Source organism: Microtus pennsylvanicus, chromosome 11, assembly GCF_037038515.1.
Source record: "Microtus pennsylvanicus isolate mMicPen1 chromosome 11, mMicPen1.hap1, whole genome shotgun sequence".
NCBI classification, from domain to species: Eukaryota; Metazoa; Chordata; class Mammalia; order Rodentia; family Cricetidae; genus Microtus; species Microtus pennsylvanicus.
The window spans coordinates 65,836,873-65,861,177 of record NC_134589.1 but is presented as its reverse complement, the minus strand read 5'-3'; the positions used below and the strand labels follow the sequence as shown (position 1 = coordinate 65,861,177).

Below are 24,305 nucleotides of genomic sequence, written 5' to 3'. Positions count from 1 at the left end.
ACATGGCTTTCACAAAACAGAATGCCTAGTGCATGGAAGGGGCCCCAGAGACTTGTTAAAAGAATAGTAGATAGTTGAGATCCTGGATAAAGTTTAATTTACCTGTGTAATCATATTTTATTAGGGGTTTAATCAGTCTGAAGTCCCCCAAATCCCCATGCTCACGGCTGTAATTCCAGCATTTGGGAGGCTGAGGCAGGAAGATTGCTTTGGGGCTTCAAGTCTGTTTGAGGGCCATCTGGGTGATAGAGTGAGACTCTGTCTCAAACCAACCAACCAAGCAACCCCCACCTAAATTCTGACCCTGCTGCTTTCAATCAGACCCTTGGGAAGATTCTTCTTGTGTGTCTATGTTCATGTGTGCATGTGTGTACATGTAGAATCTAGAGGTCAATGTTGGGCCTCTCCTTCAGTTGCTTTCCACTCTGTTTTTGAGAAGGGTCTCTCACGGAACTTGGAGCTCATTGCTTTGCCTAGACTGGCTGGATTCTCCTATCTCTGCCTCCCTATCATTGATTGGGGTTACCAGGGTGTGTAACCCAGCACCTGGGTTTTTCTTATGGGTGCTGGGGGTGCAATTCAGATTCTTATGCTTGTGTGGCAAGAACTTTTTTGTTTAAGTCATCTCTCCAGCCCAAATTCTTAATGTTCTTTGGGAGAATCCAGGGCTATGAAGGAGAAGCCATTCCTTTTCATTTCTGGAAAATTCATGAACATTCCATGGAATGACATGGCAGCTTGCCACAGTCAAACCCACGTGTGTGCGGAGGCCCCATATGCCTAATACCTTATGTCACTAATTATAATTCTGCATCCACTGCTTTTCTTGGCTCTGACTTTCCCATGTATCTCATTAGAGGGGAGGTAGGGTGCGGTATGGGGTGGGGTAGGGTGGGTGTTAAGTGGTCCTGGATGAGACAGGGACATGGGGATACAAGCAACTCTTTAGAGGCTTTTGTGTTGGGGGGCATGTCTGGGGGTGTTGCTGTAGCCAAGTCCAAGCTCTCTGCACGCTTGGTGTCATCAGCATGCGCACCACGAACCAGCCTCAGCCGAGAGAGCGGACGGCTCTTATTACCTTCAGTGCGGCTTTCTGTTTAATCAGATAAATCTCACTGGAGAGATGTGTGTGTGTATGTGTGTGCAGAGAATGGAGCCTGGGCTGCTGAACAGAAAGTTTAGGGAAAAGAAATTGAACAGATGAGGAGAGATTGGTCATTTGAGGTCACAGGTGGAGGAATATAAACACAGAGGACAAACAGGAGGGAAATGAGATGTGTGTTGGAGACCTTGTGATGGTGGTGGCTCCTGTTCATTGGGCACTTTGCATATATTAGCATATCCGGTCTCCATCATGACCCCACAAAGATGACATCATCACCCCGTTTTACTGGTGCAGAGGCTGATGCAGTCCCTTTCAGACATTAGCCAAGATTGTGCCTCTAGTGACGAGCAAACCTAGGAGCCCAGCCATCTTATCGGCCCACACTGTGACATCCCTGCTTCTCATGAAGCTGCTCTTCGTGTTTCTACGGCTCTTTGGGACTGTAGGTGAGAGCCTGGGGCACTCAGGGTTGAAAAGCATGGTTTGAGAACAACATGGACATCATTCTTGACCCACGACTGCCTTGGATCCCCTAGCACCCCCACAGCAGCAACACCAGGCAAACAGGTTGTTCATGGCCCAGATAGTAGAGCTGTGAGGCCACTGAGGGGTCCCTGGATTGGATGTGGGACATTTGTTTGAAGATTTGCTCATTTTCAAAAGGTAATAAAGGGATGGATGAAGTCTTTCTTTATTGCTTTTGAAATAATCTCTACCAAAACTTGTCTCAGGTAAACCAGCAGTGGGCAGGTGTGGTGGTGGGGTTGGAACACGGTAGCACTTGGCATGTGGAGACAAGAGGATTGTGAGTTCAAGGCCAGCAGGAGCTACAGAGTGAGAGTCTTTCTCACAACGCCAAGGGCTGGGCATGGGGTTCAGTAGTAGACTGTCTGTCTGGCACATGCAAAATGGTAAAAAAAAATCAAAACAAAACAAAAAAAACAGGTTCCCCCTTGCCGTTCATTTTACTCTTTTCCACCCAGTTCACTCACTGTTAAAGCTCTGTGCTCTGTCTGCCTTTACAAACTCAGCTCTTGATTGACAAAAGGTTCCAGTGTTTTTTTTTTTAAACCAATGCTTTGAAAACAAATGTTAATTTCTCAGATTAGTCAAGGGTTTTCTTTATTAGGCACTCCAAGTTAATAACCATCACATTTGAGATAGTGTTAAGTTCATTAGTTCATTTATTTACTTACTAAGTAATTATAGAATACTTATTACATATCTAAATAGTCCGTGTTGGAGCAGAGTTTAAAAACAACAATATCCACCATTCCTTATTGAGTGGCTATAAAGAGCCAGACATAAAATTAATTATATTCGGACTGGAGAGATGACTCAGGGAGTAGAAATACTTGCTGTGCTGGCGTGAGAACCTGAGTTCGAATCCCCAGAACCCACATGAAGCTAAACATGACAGTACTCGTCTATAACGTGAGTGTTCTTGTCACAGGATGGGAGGTAGAGACAGGAGACTCCCTGGAAACCTGTGGGCCAGTTGGTCTGGTGCATGCAGTAGCAAGTCAGAAAGAGATTGTCTCAAGGTAGAAGGTAAGAACCAACACTTGAGGCCTTCCTCTGACCTCCACACACGCACTGTGGCAAGTTTGTGCCTGCACTCACACACTAGAACAAGCCCATGAACATATACATCACACACACACACACACACACACACATACACACACACACACAGTTAATAGCATCATATATGCTATCCAATCTCTCATACAACTAAAATGAGGAAGCTGGGGGTTCTAGAGTTTTAATGTCCCACCCAGGTCCTCTCTCTTACCTATATCAGTGACCAACTTGTGACAGTCAGTGCATCACAGGAACTAGTAAGTGGAAATCAATCTACAACAAATAAGAGCTTGAATATCTGTTGCAACCCCTCCAAGGCTCCAGGAACACTGTGGAAATGGGAGCAGGAAGAACAGAAAAGCTGGAGGAAGGGCTGAGCTGTGCAGAGTGCTGACTTAGGGACCTGCCATGGCTCCCAAACTCACAGCAGCCGCGATTGCTTGTATAAATTCTGCACTAGGTAACTCGTGATTATCTGTGTTAGTTCCTTTTCTGGGCACTGGGATAAAATACCCTGACAATGAGTAACTCAAGTGAGAACAGATATTTTGGTTTCCATTTTCCCGAAGGATAAAGTCCATGGAGGTGGAGAAGACATGGCACCAGGTGAGTCAAGAGCTGGAGCTGGCTGGTCATACTCTCCTCCACTCTCAGGAAGTGGAGAGAAAACAGGGAGCCCCAAAGCCCACCCAAAGCTGCACTGGTGTGAGAACCGAGTTCGAATCCCCAGAGCCCATGGAAAGCCAGTCATGGTTGTGCTATCTGTAATGATCTCTCTCTCTCTCTCTCTCTCTCTCTCTCTCTCTCTCTCTCTCTCTCTCTCGCTCTCTCTCTCTCTCTCTCTCTCTCTCACACACACACACACACACACATGAAGAGACTTGTTGAAGACAACATAATACACTATACAAATAAAAGCTAGTTTTGGAGCAGAACATTCTTTCTCCTACTGCTTCTCTCTCTCTTCCTCCAGAACTATGAAAAACAAATGTGTATTGTTTGAACACACAGCTCGGGGTATTTGGTTGTAGCAGTACAGTGACTAACACACTGTAATAGACCATGATCTCCCCTGCCCCTCTCTCTGCGTGGGTGTGGCATATAGACTTGCTGTTAACTGGGGTGGGGTGGGTTTTACAGAACAAGCATTCTTTCTACATTTCATATTATCAATATCAGAGTGCTCCTGTGTCGTTAGTGTTAAACAGTTTTCATTGATTCAGAGTTGGCTGATCGGGGCTCTGTGATGGTGAAGCATGGAGGAGTGCCTAGAAATTTCTGGAAGCTTTTCTGTGCTCTACACTGGAGCCTACTACGGCAACTCATAGTCCTATGTAGAAGTACCATGCACCCCTTGGGTAATTATTCTGCTGCACCCTTAGTGATTTCTCTGTAGTTAATTAATAGCCTTGCATTAACATTTTGATGAAAAGGATTAAGATCTGATAGTAAGAGGGCAGTCATCGCACACACACAGATGGATGCTGTCCAGTGGCAGAAGTGTCCAGCTACTAGCGGGCTGCTGGCCTTCAGACCAGGGCTGTGCAGTACTCTAAAACACAACATTTTTCTCCAGTGATGGAGGCAATATATGCATGTTGGAAAAGTACAAGGATGCAATAAAGATGAAACCCACCAGCATCTTGTCACTTGGACCCTACCAGGAATCCTTTAGGTGACATACCAATAAATTTCTTCTAGTTTTTCTTTCCCCTGTATAGATAGTTTGTGTTTTTTCTTTTTTCTTCTCTCTCTCTCTCTCTCTCTCTCTCTCTCTCTGAGACAGACAGTATTTTTCTGTGTAACAATCCTGGCTGTTCTGGAACTCACTTTGCAGACCAGGGAACTCACAGCAGAGACCCATCTGCCTCTGCTTTAGGTAATTTTGTTTTGGGGTTTTTCTTGGAGGATTCTGAATGAGCGTCCCCTTGTGAATGTGCATTTTTTCCCCTCATTATTAAATTTTTAGAAACATGGTTTTAAATGACAGCGCTTGCTGCCATGTGCTGGTCTTTGTCTTTAGCCAGCGGTCCTTCTGTGGATGGGCACGGACAGTGGTTTCCAGGGCCACACCATTTTGTAAAGCTCCTCCGTTTTGGAAAAGCCATGTAGCTACTCTACTTATTTAGTTTTCAAACTCGAGTGAGTTGTTTCTCTAGACTCTTGCGTCCCTTCACCTGTGGACTCCCAGTAGTGGTAAGGCAGGAAAGATGCCTGCCAATCATCTGACATTCTTTAACTGACTGTTCGTTGACTAACTTCAGCAATGGCTGTCATGGGCTACTAAGGGGAGAGTTGAACCCCCTCTTCCTCCCCTTTCCTCTAAAATGTACGTACAGGAAGGTACCTTCCCTCTGTCATGCGGACCTGAACTCACCTCAGAACCCCCTCCCCCATGCTGCCATTGTCTGTCCGTCCATAGTATTAATGACCTTTGATAAATCTGTTGCCCAAATAGCCATCTGCCTCAGTATCCCCCTTGAACTGCAAAGCAAACCTTTTTGGCAGTATTTTCAACTTTGTCATAAGTCACACTGAAAGCCCCCTTGTGGCAAATCTCTGCTCCTGTCGTGGAAGTCAAAGCTGCCGAGCCCAAGCCTGGGATTGCTTCTGAGGTAGACAGCTGTGACCGCGAGAAGGAGCCTCCCACCCCATCACCACAGAAAATTAGAAATGGCATCTTCATAATGCAGGTTGTGAGCAGTTGACAAGAAGGGACATGACCCCCTGCCTTCCCTTCTCAGGCACCAGCTCCCACTGCCCAGGTAGCCACAGTCACTGATGCATGCTGGGGGGAGCCGGGCACCTCTGTGGCAGATGGCTCGGATGTCCACATGTGGCACATGGTGTCGCTTTCCCTACTGAATCGCTCTGCTTGTGTTTGCCACCATTTTCATCCTGACAGTCCTCATGTCCTTAAATGCTAAGGACACAGGAAGGCCATAGGCTGAAGCCAACACAGAGCCTGCCTCTTATCACCCGGTGACCTTGAACAAGTCCCTTGAGTCTCAGAGGACTGTTTATTATAAGTAAAAGAAAGGTGCTAACAGGGCACCCTCCAGGATTGCTAGGGTTAAGTGAGAAAAGACATGGTAGGTGACAGAGACCTTGTTTTGTCTGATAACCGCCACAAGTTCAGGTTCCTGCAGAGGGTATAGGTGGCCTTCATTGCCATTTGATTTCAGTCCAGATTAAAACTCTTCATTCTGTGAACCCCAGAAGAATCTAAAGCCTGTAAGAGGCAGGGAGGGCAGGCACTGCTGGATGTGGGCTGCACTTCAAATCCTGGCTAATTTATTGTGTTCGGTTGTAGGCCCTGCATTTTAAGCGGGATATTAGCATCTGGAACAGGTCCAGAAAGGAACAACTGGTCTGGTAAACAAACTTGAAATTGACCTATAAGGAATAATTAAGGACTCTGGGTGTTTGGCGGAGAGAAGGTTTAGGCAAAAGGGACCAGTGTGTTGGGCTGTTGTGGGGAGGTAGGGACCTGACTTAGTGAAACAATGGTCTGGAAGCCTTTTTCTGTTTTTCCAGGCACTGAGCTAAGCCGTTTGCAAATATTAGGTATTTCTCTTCTGCGAGATGCTCAGCCAGGTAGGTATTTTGCATTCCTGTTGTGGGAAGGAGGTGGCTGAGCTTCAGCAGGCGGAAGTGATGTGTAGGAAGTTACACGGCCTATAGGTGGCAGGGTGGGAGCGGGACCAGATGGTGCATGCATGCATGTTCTCATGTGTGGATTTACTTATATGTATATGTTTTCACACATGGGTGTGGGTTCATCTGTGTATGAGTACATGTGGGAGCCAGAGGTCAGTCTCAATCACCGTTCCTCAGGCACTATCTACTTAGTTATTTTGAGGAAGGGTCTCATTGGCTTGGAGTTCAAACACTAGGTGAGTCTAGCTGGCCAGTAAGCCTTAGGGATCTGTGTTCCCAGCATCTTCAGGGTTGTTGCTGGGGTTACAAGTGTGTGCTGTCACACCAGGTTTTTATATAGGCTATCTGCATCACCCCCTAGGTCTCTGTGTTTATCCAATAGGCACATCCCCGACTGTGCCGTCTCCCCAACCCCAAGTGTTCTGCTTCTGTAGTTTTGTAGGTTTGTTCCAAGCAACCAGACAAAGTGAGCGGGGCTTTTAGAGTGTGGCTGCTTTGTGCACACGAGAATGGGCTATTCTGACCATCAGAGCTTTCTTGTAATGGAAGAGGCTGCCTGAGGAAGAAGAGTTTCTGTCCAGAGTTCAAGTAGAAGCTGGAATTTTACTTGACCCTGTGATCTACAGGGCGTGGCTGAGATGGTGGTGCTGGGACCAGGGTTCTATTTTTCACTTGTGTATTTTTTCTAATAAATTGATTAAAAATTCCTTTTTGAGGGACGGGACAGATGACTCAGTGTTTAAGAGTGCTTACTGCTCTTCCAGAGAACCCAGCTTCAACTCCCAGCACCCATATGGTGTTTTACGACTGCCTGTAATTCCAGTTCCAGGGAATCACCCGCCTCTGACCTCCTCAGCCACCAGCACTCGTGGGGTCATACCATCTCCTCCTAAATATACATGATTAAGAATGAAGTAAATCTTTCCAAAATATAAACTAAAGAATAGTTTTTCAGATAGAGTCTCAGGTGCCCATCCTGGTTTCAGACATACCATGTAGCTGAGGATGACCCTGCGCGCCTGACTCTCTTGTCTCTAACTTTCCAGTACTGGGGTTATAGGTACCGGGTCTATGTGGTGCTGGGGATCCAACCCGGGGACCTGTGCATGTTGGGAAAGCACTTACCAACTGAGTTACAGCGTTAGTCCTCTTATTTTTTTTTAAATTATTTGATGTGTGTGAGTGTTTTGCTTGCATGCATGTCTGTGCACCGTGTGCATGTCTGGTGCCCCGGGAGGCCTGAAGAGGCCCCTGGGTCCCTGGGAACTGGAGTTACAGACGGATGAGAGCGTTGTGTGGGCGAAGGGAACTTAACCTGGTTCCGAGTCTCACAGTGCCAGATAAAGAGGGAACCTGAACTTTGTTGCAGCAGAACCTGGGTGGGGCAAGGTCGGTCTCCTCCTTCCTCTCCCGCTAGACAAGTCTGTGATTTGGGGGTGAGCCCTTTGTCTTTCCTCCTCAGGGTCTCTCCCTTCTTTCACCCTATCTCATCACATAGTTTTCTGCCTATGAAAAACACCAGATTCTAAAGGAAAATGACTTTTCCAATGAACACTTTGAATTCAAATTAGGTAAGATGGCCTAAAAGAGTCCCATGTTGGTTAAGATCCTGGCTTTAGGCTCTTGATCCAAAAAATGGGGGTGATCATGGTACCTACTTCATGGGGTTGCTATTAAATCAAAAAGTTGTATACCAGAGCGCGTATCTTCTTAGGGTACTAGGAATTGAAGCCAGGGCTTTGTACATGTTGAGTAGGTGCTCTCCCACTGAGATACACCCACCCCTCCTCACATGGAACATATAGAAATGTCCTGACATATGGAAGGCTGTAAGCCCGTGCTATGTGCTAATGCTGGTAATTATAAGAATTCTTACTTAGAGGAATTCTTGTCCATAAGGCAAAGTTGTCTTTCTAAAGTGAAACTCATGATGATGAAAACAGAATTATCCCGTACCTTTGCTATTTATCTGCATGTCACCAGCAGAAACCCCATCCGATGCTGGGGATTGTTGTCATGGGAATGAGACACAGAGTTCTAGGCTCTAGTCTGGCCTGGACATTAAACTATTGTGACTCTGAAGAAGGGTCTTTCCCTGTGGCCTCAGTTCTCCCTTGGAACGGGAGGCACCAGGCTGTAGAATTCTTTTCATCTTTAGCTTAGTTCTCATCCCACCCCCCATCTTCCCTCTCTTAGAAGATTTTCTAAAATAGCCCCCCCCCAATAGGGTAGACCCAAGTTACCCTGTTGAGAATATGTCTTGGTCTTCACTTTCTTCTAAAATACCCTGTAAGTCTAGTGTTGGGGAGATGGCTGAGTTGGTAATGTGCTTGTCATGGAGTCATGAGGACCGGAGTTAGACTCCAGAACCTATGTCAAAAAATCTGGCTGTTCAGGCACGTGCTTGTCAGCATAGCCCTGGGAAGTGGAGACAGGGGGATCCCTGGGGCTCACTGACCAGCCAGCCTAGCCTGATTGGTGACTCCAAGGCTGATGAGAGAGTCTGTCTCAGACTCAGAGGAATTACAACTAAACTAAAGTCCTCTGACCTCCACATGCATGCACAGACATGTGCACACATAGCGCCCTCAACTCATGTGTACACATGTACACCAACACATAAAAAACAAATGAAAAGCCCAAGTCTACAGCATGACTTTGGCCTTCCATCTTCCAATGACCTTATACTTCAAGCATCACAATTTCAATGAGGAAAGCATCTTCTAGTTGCTCAGAAGATCCCTGCAAACATCCCAAAGGGTCTCAGCCTTTAGGCTCATATATTCCAGGGTGAATTGCAGTTGGCTCAACCATGACCCTTTTGGATCTGTCTCTCCCCTCTGTGGCTCAGTGTGTCTTTACCCTTGAAAGGTGGGCTGCCTTGATCACATGTCTCCAAGCTTGTACTCTCCGGCACTGTCTTCCTTCAAAAACATTTTATTTTCACATTTAAAACTACTTTGTATTATTGTGAAACACCCAAGCATCGCTGAACTATTTAATGCCATAAATAAGAGTCCCCCACAGTCTCATTCTCAAGAGATGGAGGCTATAAACAATTTTGGGTCCATATCTCTGCACTCCCTGCTTCACATGAGAACACTTATTCCACATTTAAAAAAAATGAAAATGGTTTTCTACCAAATACACTTCTTTGATGTTTGAGTTTTGCTAACCCATTCAATTAAAAAAATGTTTTTATTATGTTTCATTTATTTGTTTATGTGTGTGTGGAGGCATGTATGGAGGTCAGGGGTTAATCTGTGAAATCAGGTCTCTCCTTCCACCATGTGGGTCTGAGGATCAAACTCCAGTGGTCAGGCTTGGTGGCAAGTATCTCTACTCACAGAACCATCTCATTGGCCCCATCTTGGATAGTTTTGGCTTTCCTCCATGGAATGGGATTACTTTGTGCCTCTTTCTGGTCATGTGACACCGGTCTCCTGTCTGACTTTTAGCCTCCTCGTCTGTAGGAAAATACAGTTTCCTTCCATCTGCCCATCTCCCTGTATTATAGGTGCAATGAGAAGAGGGGTGTGGGTGAAAGCGTAGGCACTTGGGGGCAAATGTTTGTGGATTGAGCTCTGGCCTGTTCTTTGTTTTGTTGGTTTGGTAATGCCACCAGATTCTGAAGTTATTGTATGTGTGTTATATACCTGTTCTTGCATGCGCATGTGCGTGTGTGTGTGCTTGCACACGTGTGTAAGTATGCTAACCATAGCAGGATGTCTAGCATTTTCCTCAATCATTTCTCCACATTATTTTTGATACAGGGTCTTTCACTAAACCTGGAGGTTACTAAATTGGCCTGGTTGTTTGGCCAGTGAACTCTGGGGGTCCCTTTGTCTGTCTCCCCCGGGCTGCACACTGTACTCAGGTTTTTATGTACATTCAGGGGATCAAAATCAGGTCCTCATGTTTGTGCAGCAAGCACTTTACTGAGTGAGCCGCAGACTCTGAAGTTCTCACTTTCTCATCTTTTCATTTAGTTTGTCATTTAAGCCCCTCTAGAAAGAAAGCGTTCGAAGGCCAGGATGCTCCTGCTTGTTCGTGTGTCTTTCTCTCTCTCCTTGTGACTTAGAACTATGGCTGGTCTCTGGTGGGAACTGTTTTTTTTTTTTTTTATGCAGAGTGAAGAACTGACTCACTTTCAGCTGAGTAGAAGGCCACTGAGAGGGGAGAGGCAGAATGTGAGCTGGCTGAGCCTGGGTGACAGGACCTAGAACTGTCTGCCCTCGTCCTTGGGCTCAGTTCCACTTTTTGCCTTTTATCTGCTCCACTCTCTCGGCACCCATTGGTCCCTGAGATTTAGTCATTTCCCGTGGCCCACTTTTATCATCCTGAGCCTCACGAAACTGTCTTCATCATTATACTGTCTCCTCGTCTCCAGACAGCCAGTCGGATCCTTCCATGTTCCACCCACCCTTGGCACCTAGCCCTCTAAAAATGGCCGTGATGGCTTTCTTGCTTTGCATGATGTCAGTTACCAGAGGCAGTGTCCACACTCTGCTAGCCACCTGTCATTCAACATGAATGGTGACCTCTCAGGGAGGCTTACTATTTCCATGACACAGAAGAGGACAATTTCAGAATCCTTCAAACAATCTTGCTCTAAGATGTACATCTAATTCATAGCATTGCTAGGACTCCAGACAACCAATCTTCAATTCCAGGCTCTCTTGCTAGCCAGCTTAAATGAAGCCTTATGCACGGCAGCTGGAAAGGCCATCTTCTTTATGTAGTCTCATCTCGTCTCAGACATGGGAAACCCAAGACTCAGTTGCAACCCTCTGTGAAGCAGAGGGCTGGGGAGATAAAGGGCTCCAGAGACCCGAGTTTCATCCTCAGAACTCACTTAAGAAAAAGCCCGGCATAGTGGCCTGTGCTTGTAATCCCGGCACTGAGGAGGTGGAGACAGAGGATCCCTGGGACTCATTGGCCGGCAAGTCTGGTCTACTTGGTGAGTTCCTAGCCCAAGAGAGACCCTGCTTCAAAAAGAGGATGGACAGTACCTGTGCAACCTCAGAGGTTGTACTCTGGCTTCTGCGTGTACACACACACACACACACACACACACACACACACACACGAGCAGAGCTTGCTAGTGGCGAAAGACCTGGCTAGCTCTGAACTCCAGGTCATTGCACCTGAGAGAGAGTCTGGGACATCCCATCTTTTACTTGCTTTGTTACTATCTTTCAGGAGGTGCAACTTTTTACGTGTTGAAGCCAACAAACCCTTTAAGCCCTTCTTTGAAGACATGATATCGGCCTTTTCATTTAGAATTCTTTTTTCTAGTAACTGTTTTGGGTTGTACAGAGGAAGCCACCTTCCACGAAGCCCATGCCTTCTTCACAAACGAAACCATTTCTGATGAGATCACATGCCTTCACGGTAGTGTGGCTGTAGAGAAAACCACCTTAAAAAGTCTGTCCTACAGAGACCCACACTGGAGCATCAGACTAAGCTCCCAAGGTCCCAATGAGGAGCAGAAGGAGGGAGAACATGAGCAAGGAAGTCAGGACCACGAGGGGTGCACCCACCCACTGAGACAGTGGGGCTGATCTATTGGGAGCTCACCAAGGCCAGCTGGTCTGTGACTGAAAAAGCAAGGGATAAAACCGGACTCTCTGAACATGGTGGACAATGAGGGCTGATGAGAAGCCAAGGACAATGGCACGGGGTTTTGATCCTACTTCATGTTCTGGCTTTGTGGGAGCCTAACCAGTTTGGATGTTCACCTTCCTAGACCTGGATGGAGTGGGTAGGACCTTGGATTTCCCACAGGGCAGGGAACTCTGACTACTCTTCGGACTGGAGAGGGAGGAGGAGAAAAGTGGGGGGAGGGGGAGAGGGGTGGGAGGAGGGGGAGGGAAATGGGAGGCTGGGAGGAGGTGGAATTTTTTTTTCTTTTTAATAAAAAAAAAGAAAAAAAAAGTCTGTCCTATTCCACAGAAGGAATTTTACTGCAGGCCTAGGGATATGATGGGAAACAACCTCATCTTATCTGCCATGGCTCAAAGATCTGGGGAGGCCCAGAGCTCAGACATGCTCTGTCAGGCTGCAAGGCTTCCCGCAGCTGTGAACGACTTCCCGCGGCTGTGTCAGAGCCAGGACAGAGGCACCACTCTTAAGTCATGCTCTACCCCGTGACTCATTTACTGGAGCAGAAAGGGGTCATGGTGAGACACAGCAGTGCTTCAGGGTCGGCTGGGCACAATCCTCCAGGTCCTAGGCTTCTGCGTAGCCAGAGACAGGAGGCTGTGAGGAGACATACAGGGACAGACACTGTGTGCAGCGTACCTGAAGCCACAAGGATAGCACAGCTCATGAAGGGCAAGAAGAGCTAGTTGAAACCTTGGGGGCCACCAAGGGAGACACCTTGGCTTTTGAGGGGTTTATGGTCCAGTGAGGAAGGTAGAAGGGCTCCGTCTGCAGGCAAGGCACTATGCCCAAACTGAGGGCCGATGGTAATGTTGATATTTTCAAGGACTTTAAAAAAATGATTTATTTTTATTTTTTGACTTTCATTATTTTTCTTTAAGGGTATTTGTCACCGTGTGTTGGGGTGCATCAGATTTCCCTGGAACAGAGTTACAGGTGGTTATGAAACACTTGATGTGGATGCTGGGACTTGAACTCAGGTCCTTTGGAAGAGTGGTGTGTGCTCTTCCAACAGGCTAAGACATCTCTCCAGCCTATTTTTCAGGGACGTTTGAAAGGAGAATTCAGGCTCAGTTGGTGGTAGGGACAGTAGTTACCCAGGGGATACCCATGAAAGAGGTAAAGCTAAAGATGGGTCTTGAGGTATGGGTAGGATCTCAGCTGTGGAGAGGGAATTACTCTCTGTTAACGGCTTGTGTTACTATTCCTATCTTTTAAAATTGTTTTTGAGATAGTGTCCCAAGTAGCTCAGACTGATCTGGAACCAATCATATATCCCAAGGTGACTCTGAACTCCTGATCTTCCTGCCTCTACTTCTTGAGTGCTGGGATGACAAGCTAGGGCTCTAAGGTCAGGCTTGTGTAGTACTGGGACCAAACCCAGAGCTCTGTGATGGCAGGCAGACACTCAACCAACTGAGCGACGCCCCCTGGCCATTTAAAGACAGGACTATTGAGGTTGAGAATGGCTGAGAAGTTGCCAAGATCCTTCAACAAGGAAAGCAGGATCCAGTGCAAAGCTGACTGTTCGGAGTGCCTCTGAGGGGGTGCACAGTTTCCAGCGTTATGGAGGGAGCTGAGGGCCACTGAGAGTCTGGAATGGGGACTCATAGACTTCATCTTGGGATTTGGTTTGTATCATGTAAAATAGATAGAAATAGAAGTGGGGGCTTCATGGGGCAAGCTGGGAGGTTAAGTGTTGAAGACATGGCATGCTCAAGAGAAAGCCAGCATGGCTCCTGGAACCATGGTGGTCCATCACAAATGGTACCCAAATCACATCACCATAACAGGGGAAGGGTTTCTAAGGCAGACCACTTGCATCCCTGTCTAAGATTGCCTGGTTCAGACTGGGTGGCCCTAGGAAGACTCTTTAAGCTCATCCACACAATGGGGTGAAAACCGGTTTTGCTCAACATCATAGCTCTGAGGAGCCCACGGACTTACTCATATTCATCACTGAGAATAAAGCCAGGTACAAATACAGTAATGTTTTGGTGACTGTTGTGATATAAAAATCATCCGAAAGGGTGGATGTCAAAGTGCTAAATGGCTCATCCAAGGGAATAAGATTTCTGTGGGCTTTGACCCTCAACATCTCTTCTTATGTTGCTTAACTCAAGATAAAGGAAAGGAAAGGAATCTAGCAGTATATCTGTCTCAAAAGTTGATTGCCAGAGACTTCATGTGTATTGATTTATTTTCTTCTGGCAGTGACCCACTAGAGGCACACGGGGGTCTGTCTCTGTGTCACTTGGAGAAATGCTAGGAACAAGTGGCAGAGCCAGAGTGACTCAGGAGGGTTACCTGTAGACTTGGTCACCCAGCCTCCTGGTCTAGAGGGTTCTAAGGAGACATTCCCCTCTGTTTTCTGGCAGCACTAATGGAGGCATGAGGTGAGGTGGCCAGTGCCTGAGGCAGAACTTCCTCCCCACACTCTCATACAGAAGGTAAGGGCACACTAAGGATACTACGTCCTCCACGCTGGGGTTAGACTGTGTGGCCGCACAATCTGTTAGTCTGAATACAGGGGAAAATAGCTTTTAATATTTCGTTCCTGGACCAGAGAGTGTGCTGCCCTGCTTGGTCTCTCAATCAGGAATGTGCTCCCATCATGTGGAGAGCTCAGATGATTTGGGGACAAACAAGAAAGGGTGCAGTGGAGAGAGCAGCCACACTCTCAGAAAGAACCTTTCATGTGGGGCTGGAGGGTAGCCAGCTTCCCCCTTGTGGAAGGGGTAAAGGCTGGAAACTCATGTGTGTGTACAGGTCATGGAAACCGTTACTAGCTACATTCGCCTCAAAGAATCGGCTCTTGATTCTTAAGAGAGACAAACTTGCCTCCTCCATCTTCCTTATCTGCTTCAGTGTCTCCTGGTGAGTGTGGGAGGATCAAAGGTAGCGTAATAATCCTAGGGGCTTTCCTTCCTGCCACTCCTCTCCTCCCCTCCCTTCCCCTCCCCTCCCCTCTCTTCTCCTCTCCTGTCCTCTCCTCTCCTCTCTTCTCCTCTCCTCTCCTCCCCTCTTCTCTCTTCTCCTTCCCTCTTCTCTCCTCCTCTTTCCTTTCCCTCTATACCCCAGACTGTCCTGGAACTTACTATGTAGTCCAGGTTGGACTCCATATTTCATGGTCATGCTCCTGCCTCAGCTTTCCAAATGCTGGGGTTACAGACACTCCCCTTTGTGGTCCCCGGTAGAGAGGAGAGGCTGCTAGCTTGCTAACCACAACAGCTCCCCAGGGATGTGACTCTGAGAGATTAAAATGTCAGGGCGGTGATTTCTAAGCCAGGAGATCTGGCTTCTCTCTAGCACTAGAATGTCTAGAAAAGAAATGTGTGCATATATCCTATGATTAAAATGATTGAGAGGGACAGTGAGATGGCCGAGGTGGTGAAAGTGCTTACCACCAGGCCTGACAACTTGAGTTTGACCCATGAGACCCGCATGGTGAATGGAGAGAACAGATTCTTGCAAGTTGCCCCATGACCTCTACATCCTGTACTGTGGCATATGCATGTTTGCACACACATGTGTGTACACAAAATAAAAATTGTAATTGTTTTAAAAACAATTAAGAGAAAGGGAAAGAATGCCTAATAAATAAATAGTAGCTAAAGAGTAAATAATATGGCTCTGTTAATTCCAAGGCTGGTTGGGAAATTCTTAGTTTTCTTATCCCAAGGTTGCACCCACCCCAGCCCCATTGTGTAGACCAGGTTGGTTTTGAACTCATATCCCGTCTCTTTCAGCCTCCCCAGTGCTAGGATTATAGACATACATCACAGCACCTGGCTTTCACAGAATGGGAGGACTACCAGCTTGATGCCATCCCGGAGATGTGAATCAGTGTGGTGAATTAGCAGCCAGTGTTTGAATCTTGGCTCAACCTCGCCTTTACCCTGTGATTATCATCCAGGTTTCTTGCATCACTCAAAGGCCCATGATGTTTCTCCTCTAAGCCTCAGTTCTCTGAGCTCTGGAATGGAGTTAGGTACCATTGCCCTAAGTCTTTTTAAGGTGACTGAATGACCGGGCAGCTTACTCTGCAAACTGAGGTGCTACTGCAGGAGCCGGCAGCTTGCCGCAGTCCTTTGGAGCTGGGGAGGGTTGCAGAAAGGAACACATTGCAATAAACACACACGTTCAAAAGCCAGGAGAGCAAAACAGTAGCTCTCATGGGTATGAGGTAGCGACAGACTCCCTGGAAAGGAGGACAAACTAAAAGGGTGCAGAAAGAAGGATATGGTCCTGAGGTCAGACCAATGACGGGGTTATGCAGAGCCTTCTGAACCTCTGGGAGTCCCAAGCAAGGCTCTAGGGTTGAGAGTATCAGGTGCTCAGGAAGATGGGTGAGTGAGATTTTATCTGTCCTCTGGGGTTCCTTCTGACATCAGGTCCACTCCTCCCTCAGTCCCAGATGCTCATTGCTGTGTCTGATGGCCTTTGGGGCCAGGATAGCATTCCCATCCCTTGATACCTCTCTCTGTCTGCATCCTCTCACAGTGCAGGTCTGGTGTGTGAGTGGGAGCTGATGGTGCACCAGGGTTCAGGGACTGCATTGCCATCTCAGGTGGGGCTGGCTGCCCAGGAGAAGAAGGGAGAACACAGTGGCATCATCTGGCACACAGGCTTTGCAGACAACATGGTGAAGAAGTCTGGGGAAAGGTGCGTGACTGACGGTTTGGGGAGCCCTGTCCCTACTTGTTTGTATTTTCCTTTTCCCCCCACTGCAAAGTGGAAGAGCTTCTTCACACATGGCCACAGTCAGGATGCTCTAGGGCCTTGCTTCCTATCCACGTAAGCCTCTGTGTCGTGAGAGGTCTTCAGGAAGACTGACTCCTATGCCCCACATCTCAGAAACTGCATCTTCACAAGACCCTTGGCACTTGCTATGTGCCGAAAATTTGAAAAAATTCAGCTTAAAAAGTCTTTTTTGAGCACTTCAGTCTCTGGTCCCATCCCAGGAGAGCCTGATTCTGTAGCCTGATCGGTTACCTGCATGTTACTTTTACAATGTTGCTACTTTGTGGCACTAGGGACCCTATTCAGCATTTCATCCTAGGGAGGTACTCTACCACCTAGCCACTTTCCACTCCCAACTATTTAATTTTTTAAAGCTACCTTTAATTATGTTTGATTGACATGTGCAAATCTGTGCATCTGTGTACATCTGTGTGCACTGGTGAGGTTATCTCCACCGTCAGTCCCCACATCTCTCCATCACTTCCAGCACTGACTTCACGTGTTATTATTTGGTAATCATACCCTTTCTGTAAACTCGAACCTCTCAAGTTCTTGGGAACTGTCTCTTTAGCAAGCCCTTCTCAACTAGGCTTGACAGATCAGATTCTAAGTCTGCTCAGAACTCATGCTGCTTCAGATTCCTTGGCTCCTGAGGGACAGTGTGACCCCCTGGAGTGAACACATATCAAATATGAGGATGCAGCTCCCGAGCATGGGACTGGACTTGGGTGTCCTGTGGGCACCCCTCACACATGAGGCAAGAGAGAGGACTGCTGCCTACTTCATGGCTGAGATTCCCAATTGTCAGCAGCATCCTGTTAAGATGGTAAACTCATCTAGTAATAGATTCTACAAAGCAGGCGGACTCAAAGGCTGAGAGTGGTAATCTAATTGTGCCGAATTAGCTTCAGACAATATCAACTTCAGGAAGCCACAAAGGGATCTTTAAACACCATTTCAAAAGCTTTGGTGCCCCTTGGCACCCCTCCTAAGAGATCACATTCCAAAGCCAAGCTCTGTGTGGCTAACCACCCCCCCAGCATCCAGCCACTGTTCCCTGCTAACCGCTTTCTCAATGAAGTTGCTGGCACCCCGTTGTGTCTTTGGTTGTGTGCTAGGCTTCACAGGGAGTGGGGTTGCAGGAGGCAGTTGGAGTTCAGGGCAGGGAGATCCTAAGTGACAGGAACAGCAACTGTGACTGTGGCTTTATTTGCCGTATGGTAAATTTTCTGCTAGGTCCTTCTGGTGCATTCTGAAGCCCTTTTCCTTTCTTAAATGCAGGTTTTTTATATTATTAGGTATATTTTTATATTATACTTTTAATAATTATTTGCTACATTGCGTGTGTAGGTTCATTGCCTAATTTACTTATTATCCTATCTATTTTGAAAAATGAGAAAAATACCACGGAGTATGTGCTCTTGGCCTGATTTAGCGCCCACAAATTTTAGGAGCCAATTTGGGAGTTAGAACAAGAAGTGTGTGTGAGGGGTGTAAGCATTGTCAAGGTTGTCTCTGGTCTGCATTTCATTTATTCTTTTGCAGAAAATCACCCGCAATCTCATCATCTATAGAAGTGGGAATTTCTATATCACCCTGGCAGGTAGATTTCCATTCCCTGCTTTTCTCCCTCCTCTGAATGTCATGACCACTATAGCAGCTCCTGCACCATTCAATAAAGATTCCAGAAAGTTCTTCGTTCCCTTGAGCCAGAATTTCTGTGTGCATTAAAAATAAATCTATTCTTCTTTTGCAGTCGCATAGGCTAAATCAAATCTAATGTTTCTCAATGTGGAGGCTGCGGGTACATCAGAGGTACTGGCAATCTTAAGGGGACTTGGAATCTCCTTAAAATGTTTCAAAGACTGTAGCCAATTGGGTTCTTACCTCTGCCCAAACCATACGGGCTGACAAGGAAGCACCACAGGTCCTTAGCAGTGTTTCATCTTAAGTAGACTCAGCGAGGGGTATTGCTTGTGCTGCGGTAGTTGGGGAGTGCCTGACAGTTGGATATTCTTTTGACTAATGGCAATGGGTGGATAAGGCAAGGATGGGTTCAGTAAACAGCTAAAAAAATAGGCTTTATATGTGTATGCAAGGGGGTGGGGTAAGTGTTTAACAGTTGTTACAGAAAGTAGAGAACCTTTGCCTTTCTCCCCAGTCTTTCAGATGAAGGTAGTGGTGGGGTGTCATGCATCTCAGCACGCCGAACATTTCCTGGGATGGGAAGGTAGGTGTTTATAGTCTTTGTCAGTCATCAAGTCCTTCTTAGGGGACCTGTTCAAAGAGGGAAGGAGCTGGCTGAGGGCCTCAATCTTTTCTGACTTCTGGGTCTGGGAGCAGCTGTTATTATTATTATTTTGGTAATAGCTGAGATACACTGCAATCACTTTAACCCAATCTGTACTGTTACGGGGAAAGCCTGGGGAAAAGGTCATTGCCAACAGGAACAGCTAAAAATAATTTTTGCGAGTGTGATTGGAGGAGCACTTTCATTTTAAAGGTGGGCAAAGTGAGACCCAGAAGGGTCACAGAGTCTTCTCAAGGTCATGTTACTATAGCTCAATTCCAGATCTCAGGTCTGCTGCTGCGGAGGCCACACTAAAAAACCCGCAGAAGCGCCTCGAGCTGGGCAGACAGGAGACAGTACCATCCATCTTAAAAATCATTTTGGCTTCTGCCAGCTGATGAAGGAAATAAAGTTAATGACATCCACATTAGTGTGATGCTGTCATAGGCCCTGTACGGGCTGCCTGGAGGTGATCCCTGTAGACCCTCTGCTGCAAGGGAAAAGGCTTCTTTCTGCAGGAATGGCGTGTGTCCCTGTGGAGTGCCCGGTTCTGAATGGGACACACAGTCACACAATTAGTCAATACCTGGTGAAGGAATGACGGCAGGGGAGCCACTGGGACTGGTTTATCCAGAGCCTTTGTGCAGATGGGGTCCTGTCTTTGCAAGTGGGTTGCTTAGAGCCTGAAGGGAACTTCTAATGGTTGGGTTTAGCCATCCGAGTTGATACTAGAGTAGCCACAAGGAGACCTCCTATGGCTGTGCCGCAGAAGGAAGGCAGAGTTGGCTCTGGAAGTCAGAGCCCATGGACCAGAGCAGTTCTGCTCTCTCCATTGCCCCACATAGCTGCGGCCTTCATCAGACCATCTCAAAGATAAATTTCTCATGAGTTCCTGGTAGGTCATTCCCAGCTTCTCAAATAATGCAGATGTTCTGTGGGGATTTATAATTCTGTTTTATTGGCTTTAGGTCCCTGTCCAAACTGCCAAAATGACATTTCTTTCCCATCTTTCCAAAGTCGCCAGAGGACATTTTGGTTAGCCCTGAGGCAGAGTTGCCTCATGGGCTTAGTTCTTTAGAAGAAAGCTCTTGAGTCATTTCAGAAACTTCTAGATGTGTTTTGCAGTGCCCTCAGATATAGTAGGCAGGACTCAGGCAGAACATAGCTGTTACCAGGGAGAAAGACCAAAGTGGTTGTCTGCCCTTCTTGGTAAGCTTGGGAACCTTTCCAAGAGGACCTATCTCAGGAAAACTCATTTATCTGTCCATAGTGATAGAGAGATTAAACAATATTATTTATCATGGCCATTCTTGCCTTATAATTGATAGTAACATCTGAATTTCAAAGTTTTGATCAGCTTTCTTAGCAAGTGATTGACACACAGAGGCTAAAACCTCAGCATAAGGCATCATCGACTGGGATGGGAAATGGAAGAGGTATTTAAGGAAAAGGTGGTGCTTTGTGGCAAAATCACTTAGTTTATGTCCCTCTGTATTTATCCCCCGCTGAAGCACAAGCTAGGTTTCTTTCTGTTTCAGTGGGACATGCTGTGTATTCTACCAGGGGCTGTTCCCCCAGGCACACTCGACCTTTTTATTATTATGATTAGTGCATCAGAGCAGCTGATTACAAATCTAGTTATTTTTATTGTCATTTTTAAACTGGAGCAATCCTGCATCTTCTCACTGTACCCTGGGTTAGTTTGCAGTGTCTGGGGACCTTCTTGTTTGTTGTGATCAGGAAGAAAAGATGCTATTGGCACCAGACAGGCTGCTACAATGCACAGGGCAGACGTCATGACAAAGAATTACAAAGATCAAAATGCCAATAGTGCAGAGGCCGAAAAGCAGCCTCATAGATCATGTCTGTCTGAGTTATTGAGAAGGCAAGAAACTGTTGGGGTCATACTAGTTCCATCCTTGCTACAAGCCTCTGAAAGGACTCTGGGGGATCAAAGCCATGTTCCCTTTGATTTAAAGGTGGGTAGAAAGGAATGAGTTTCTGGTATTAAATAAATAAAGAAAAACTGCATATCAGTTTTAGCCCAAGTAGAAATGGGTCCCAACCTCCAAGTGACACAAAATTTATATTATTGGATTACGGGGTGTCATGTATTATTGAATTTAAGACTGTCAGACTGTTTAACACGAGAGCAGGAACTTCAGCCAAATTGCTTCCATGTTTTTGTGGGGACATGGCTGATGAGCACTGCAGCGCGGCTGGTCTCCTAGGACCCCAGTCTGCCTTTCCGATGCCTCCATTCACTCCCCGCATTGGTAGCGTGTGAGGCTCCAGCATCGCTCACGTCAGTTGTGTTTGTTTGTTTTGCTGTCAGTGTTGCTGTTTCGCTGGTTACACACAGATGTGGTGCAGTAGCACCTTGGACAGTGCCCTGGTGGCTCCCCAAGATTTTCAATCATTTCAAACAGGTGAGCAGCTGGCTTTACTTAATCTAAGAAGGGCTTGGACCCTGGGAATATACACCAGCTCATTCCAGCCCTCAGCCTGTCCCTTGGAAAGAAAGGCTAGTTATTCTCCTGTAACCTGCAAGGGAGCTGCTGGCCTCTGTTTACCCTAGACTCTAAGTCTGTTATAAGTCTTACCTAAAATTTACCCAAAGATGAAAGTATTATAGATGCAAATACCATTTGAGCAAGGACATATCTTGGTTAACCCACTTGTGATCCCTTTTTGCATCGTCTATCTGGGGAATTGCCAAGGGTGTGAACATTGACTCCTGAGATGAAGCAGCCGTCCTCCTGCTTTGATAGTGCCGCAGCACCAGCGTGATCCGGATCTCTCTAGTCATGCCCCTTGCTTCCTCAGAAGCACAGTGAGTTCTCGATCAAGTCCATTGCTGCTCATGTGTGCTTTCATCCGTAGAGGGGAAGGGAGACACAGTGAGACTCTCTGATGGGCCACCACCAGTTCACTTGAGGAATTAACACAGCAGAGTCTTACCCTCATCTAAGCGATTACAATGCAGATTGTTTAGACTGATTCCTTTTCCTTTTTAATGAAAGCTCATGTCTGGGAGAGGGAAATCAAGGACTGCATCAGGAAAAGAGGAGTGGGGGAGGGTAGAGTGATAAGACACTTCTTGTCACTTCTCATGAATTGGTAAATCTCACAAGGTCCTAGAATGTTGGACTTGAGAAAATACTTGGCTATTTATTTTCTAAGCTATATGACTGGGACAGTAGCATACTAAAGAATTATTTTAAGATGGTATTAAAAGCTTTAGCAGTGGAGTAACCCTGGGAAAGGAGCAGACGTCTTCATCATCTCGACAGAAAAAAAACACAAAGAGAGGCTCAAATTCAGAAACTGTCACTTCGGAGTGGAGGCCTCATCCATATCACCAACCAATGGATTAGTCAAACCAACAGCTCTTTGCCGTGTAATCAAATCATACTTATGTGCTGTTTTAGGATCAGAGAGGATCTTATTGGTGGTCGTATATGTTTTTAAAACAACCAGAGTGGGCTTTCTTTTCTTTTCTTTTTTAAAATGCCTATTAACTGACTTCAGTGGTAAAACACAAGAAGCAGACACGCAAGAACGAGGAAGATTAACGATCTCTGCAGAGCCGGGAAGAATATTTTTCAATTCATACAGATGGAATTTATCATCACCACCTCTGAAGATGGCATGATTTGCCCACTTACAAAAGGCCAATCTGTTTCAATACTTCCTAAAGACGTGATTTTTCACTTTTCACTAGGGCTAACACAAGAACGCTAAGCCTGTAAACAGAGAATTAGGAGTCAATGGAAGGGTATGGAGAGCCCAGTCATGGCAGCAGGGATAGGCCTTCATTCATAAATAAGAAGTGTCCTTTGGAGAAGGGGAGGGTCGGCCGTAACAGTGTTTGGAAAGAAGTGTGGACCAGGGAGGATGGAGTCAAAGTTTTAAAAGGAAAATATTTCTCAGTGTCTATTCGCAAATAGGCCCGATTTGCACTTAAGTTTGGGCTTTGAAAGCTGAAGTCATAACTGCGTTATCCCCCCTAACTCCAAACCACAGGAACCCTGACCCCCCCCTCCCCAAGAAAAATAACCAAAAGGGAGACAGAATGCTCTGTTTTGTGCCCAGCAAGTCCAACTGCAACCTTCCGCGTCACCACTAGTTGTCACTTCGCTCCCAGACGGGAGACCCGGGATTTCCAGCACTGCGGTTTGAGAGAATGCGGTCCCAATTAAACTAAAAAACTCGTAAAGCTTTCCTCTAAGTCCTCAGCCGAGTAAAGGGTAATGAGAAGAGGGGCCAGAGGGCGAGTATCGGGGGAAGTGTAACAGTCAGATAGACAAACCGCAAGAAACAGGCAAACCGCTGCTGGAGCAGCCACTGTCTGGGACCTACACGCACCAGCCAGACACCCTGCGGGTGGAGGGGGGAGGGGAATGGAAAGGCCTTCAGCACACAGTACCCCCTCCCCAACTGATGAGGCCACGGTAGAGTCAGCCTCTTTACACCACCTGAACCCCATTTGCACCATAAGGATAGTCGTGGTCGGTATAGGAAATCGCGTACCTGAAGAATACAATGGTCTCCCAAAGGTAGAATCGCAGAGTGTTGAAGCTGTACATTTTCTAGATTCTTGTGCTGTAAAGTCCACGAGTTATGGGGATGCAAAAATGTTTCCGATGGGCAGCGACGAAGCCAGAGAGCGCCTCTGGGGAAAATAATCCAGATGTTTAAAGGAGCTAGGGAGTAGAGGGACAAGGTGGCAGAGCCCGGGGAGAATTGCAGCCTGGCGGCTTGGGCACCGCGGACAGCGGCGGCCGTGCAGGTTCAGCACCACGGAGAGCGTCCAGCCCGGCAGCGGGCGGGAAGAGCGCTGCTGATGCTCAACTCGCTGGAGGCTCCCTGCGGCGCTGGGAGCCACTCTTGGGGGTGGGTATATTTTCTTCTTTTCTTTTCTTTTTTTCCTTTTCTTTTTTTTAACCCTTGATTTTATGTCGAGATGTCCAGCTTCATGCAAGCAAGAAATCCGTGGGGATCAGAGTCCTGGCCTCGGACCCTTAGACCTGGCTGGCATCTTCTTTCTGGCCCTGGGCTGGCCCGAGGGGTTGTAGGGGTTGTGTGTGTGTGTATGTGTGTGCGTGTGTGTGGGGGGAGGTGGAGCAGGTGACGGTGCTGGCTTCAGTTAGATGTCGGAGAGTGTGCCAGGCTGGCGCATCGCAACCGAGTCCCGGAATCTCGTTCCCCTGCCTCTGTTCCAGTCTGCTGTTGCCTTGCAGTTCGCGTTCTCTGGTC

General features: G+C 46.9%; 1 protein-coding gene across 2 annotated transcripts in view; it reads right to left on the bottom strand.

Moving 5' to 3' along the window:
* Positions 1–23,888, bottom strand: part of Glra1 (glycine receptor alpha 1) — an 87,965-nt gene extending 64,077 nt beyond the window's left edge. Inside the window, exon 1 of one of the 2 annotated variants that reach the window (XM_075992550.1) lies at positions 23,580–23,888. In XM_075992550.1, the coding sequence (XP_075848665.1) occupies positions 23,580–23,635 (56 nt within the window). In that variant the 5' untranslated portion in view covers positions 23,636–23,888. The remainder of the gene's footprint in view (positions 1–23,579) is intronic. The other variant, XM_075992551.1, reaches the window with a different exon arrangement.
* Positions 23,889–24,305: the final 417 nt, after the last annotated feature.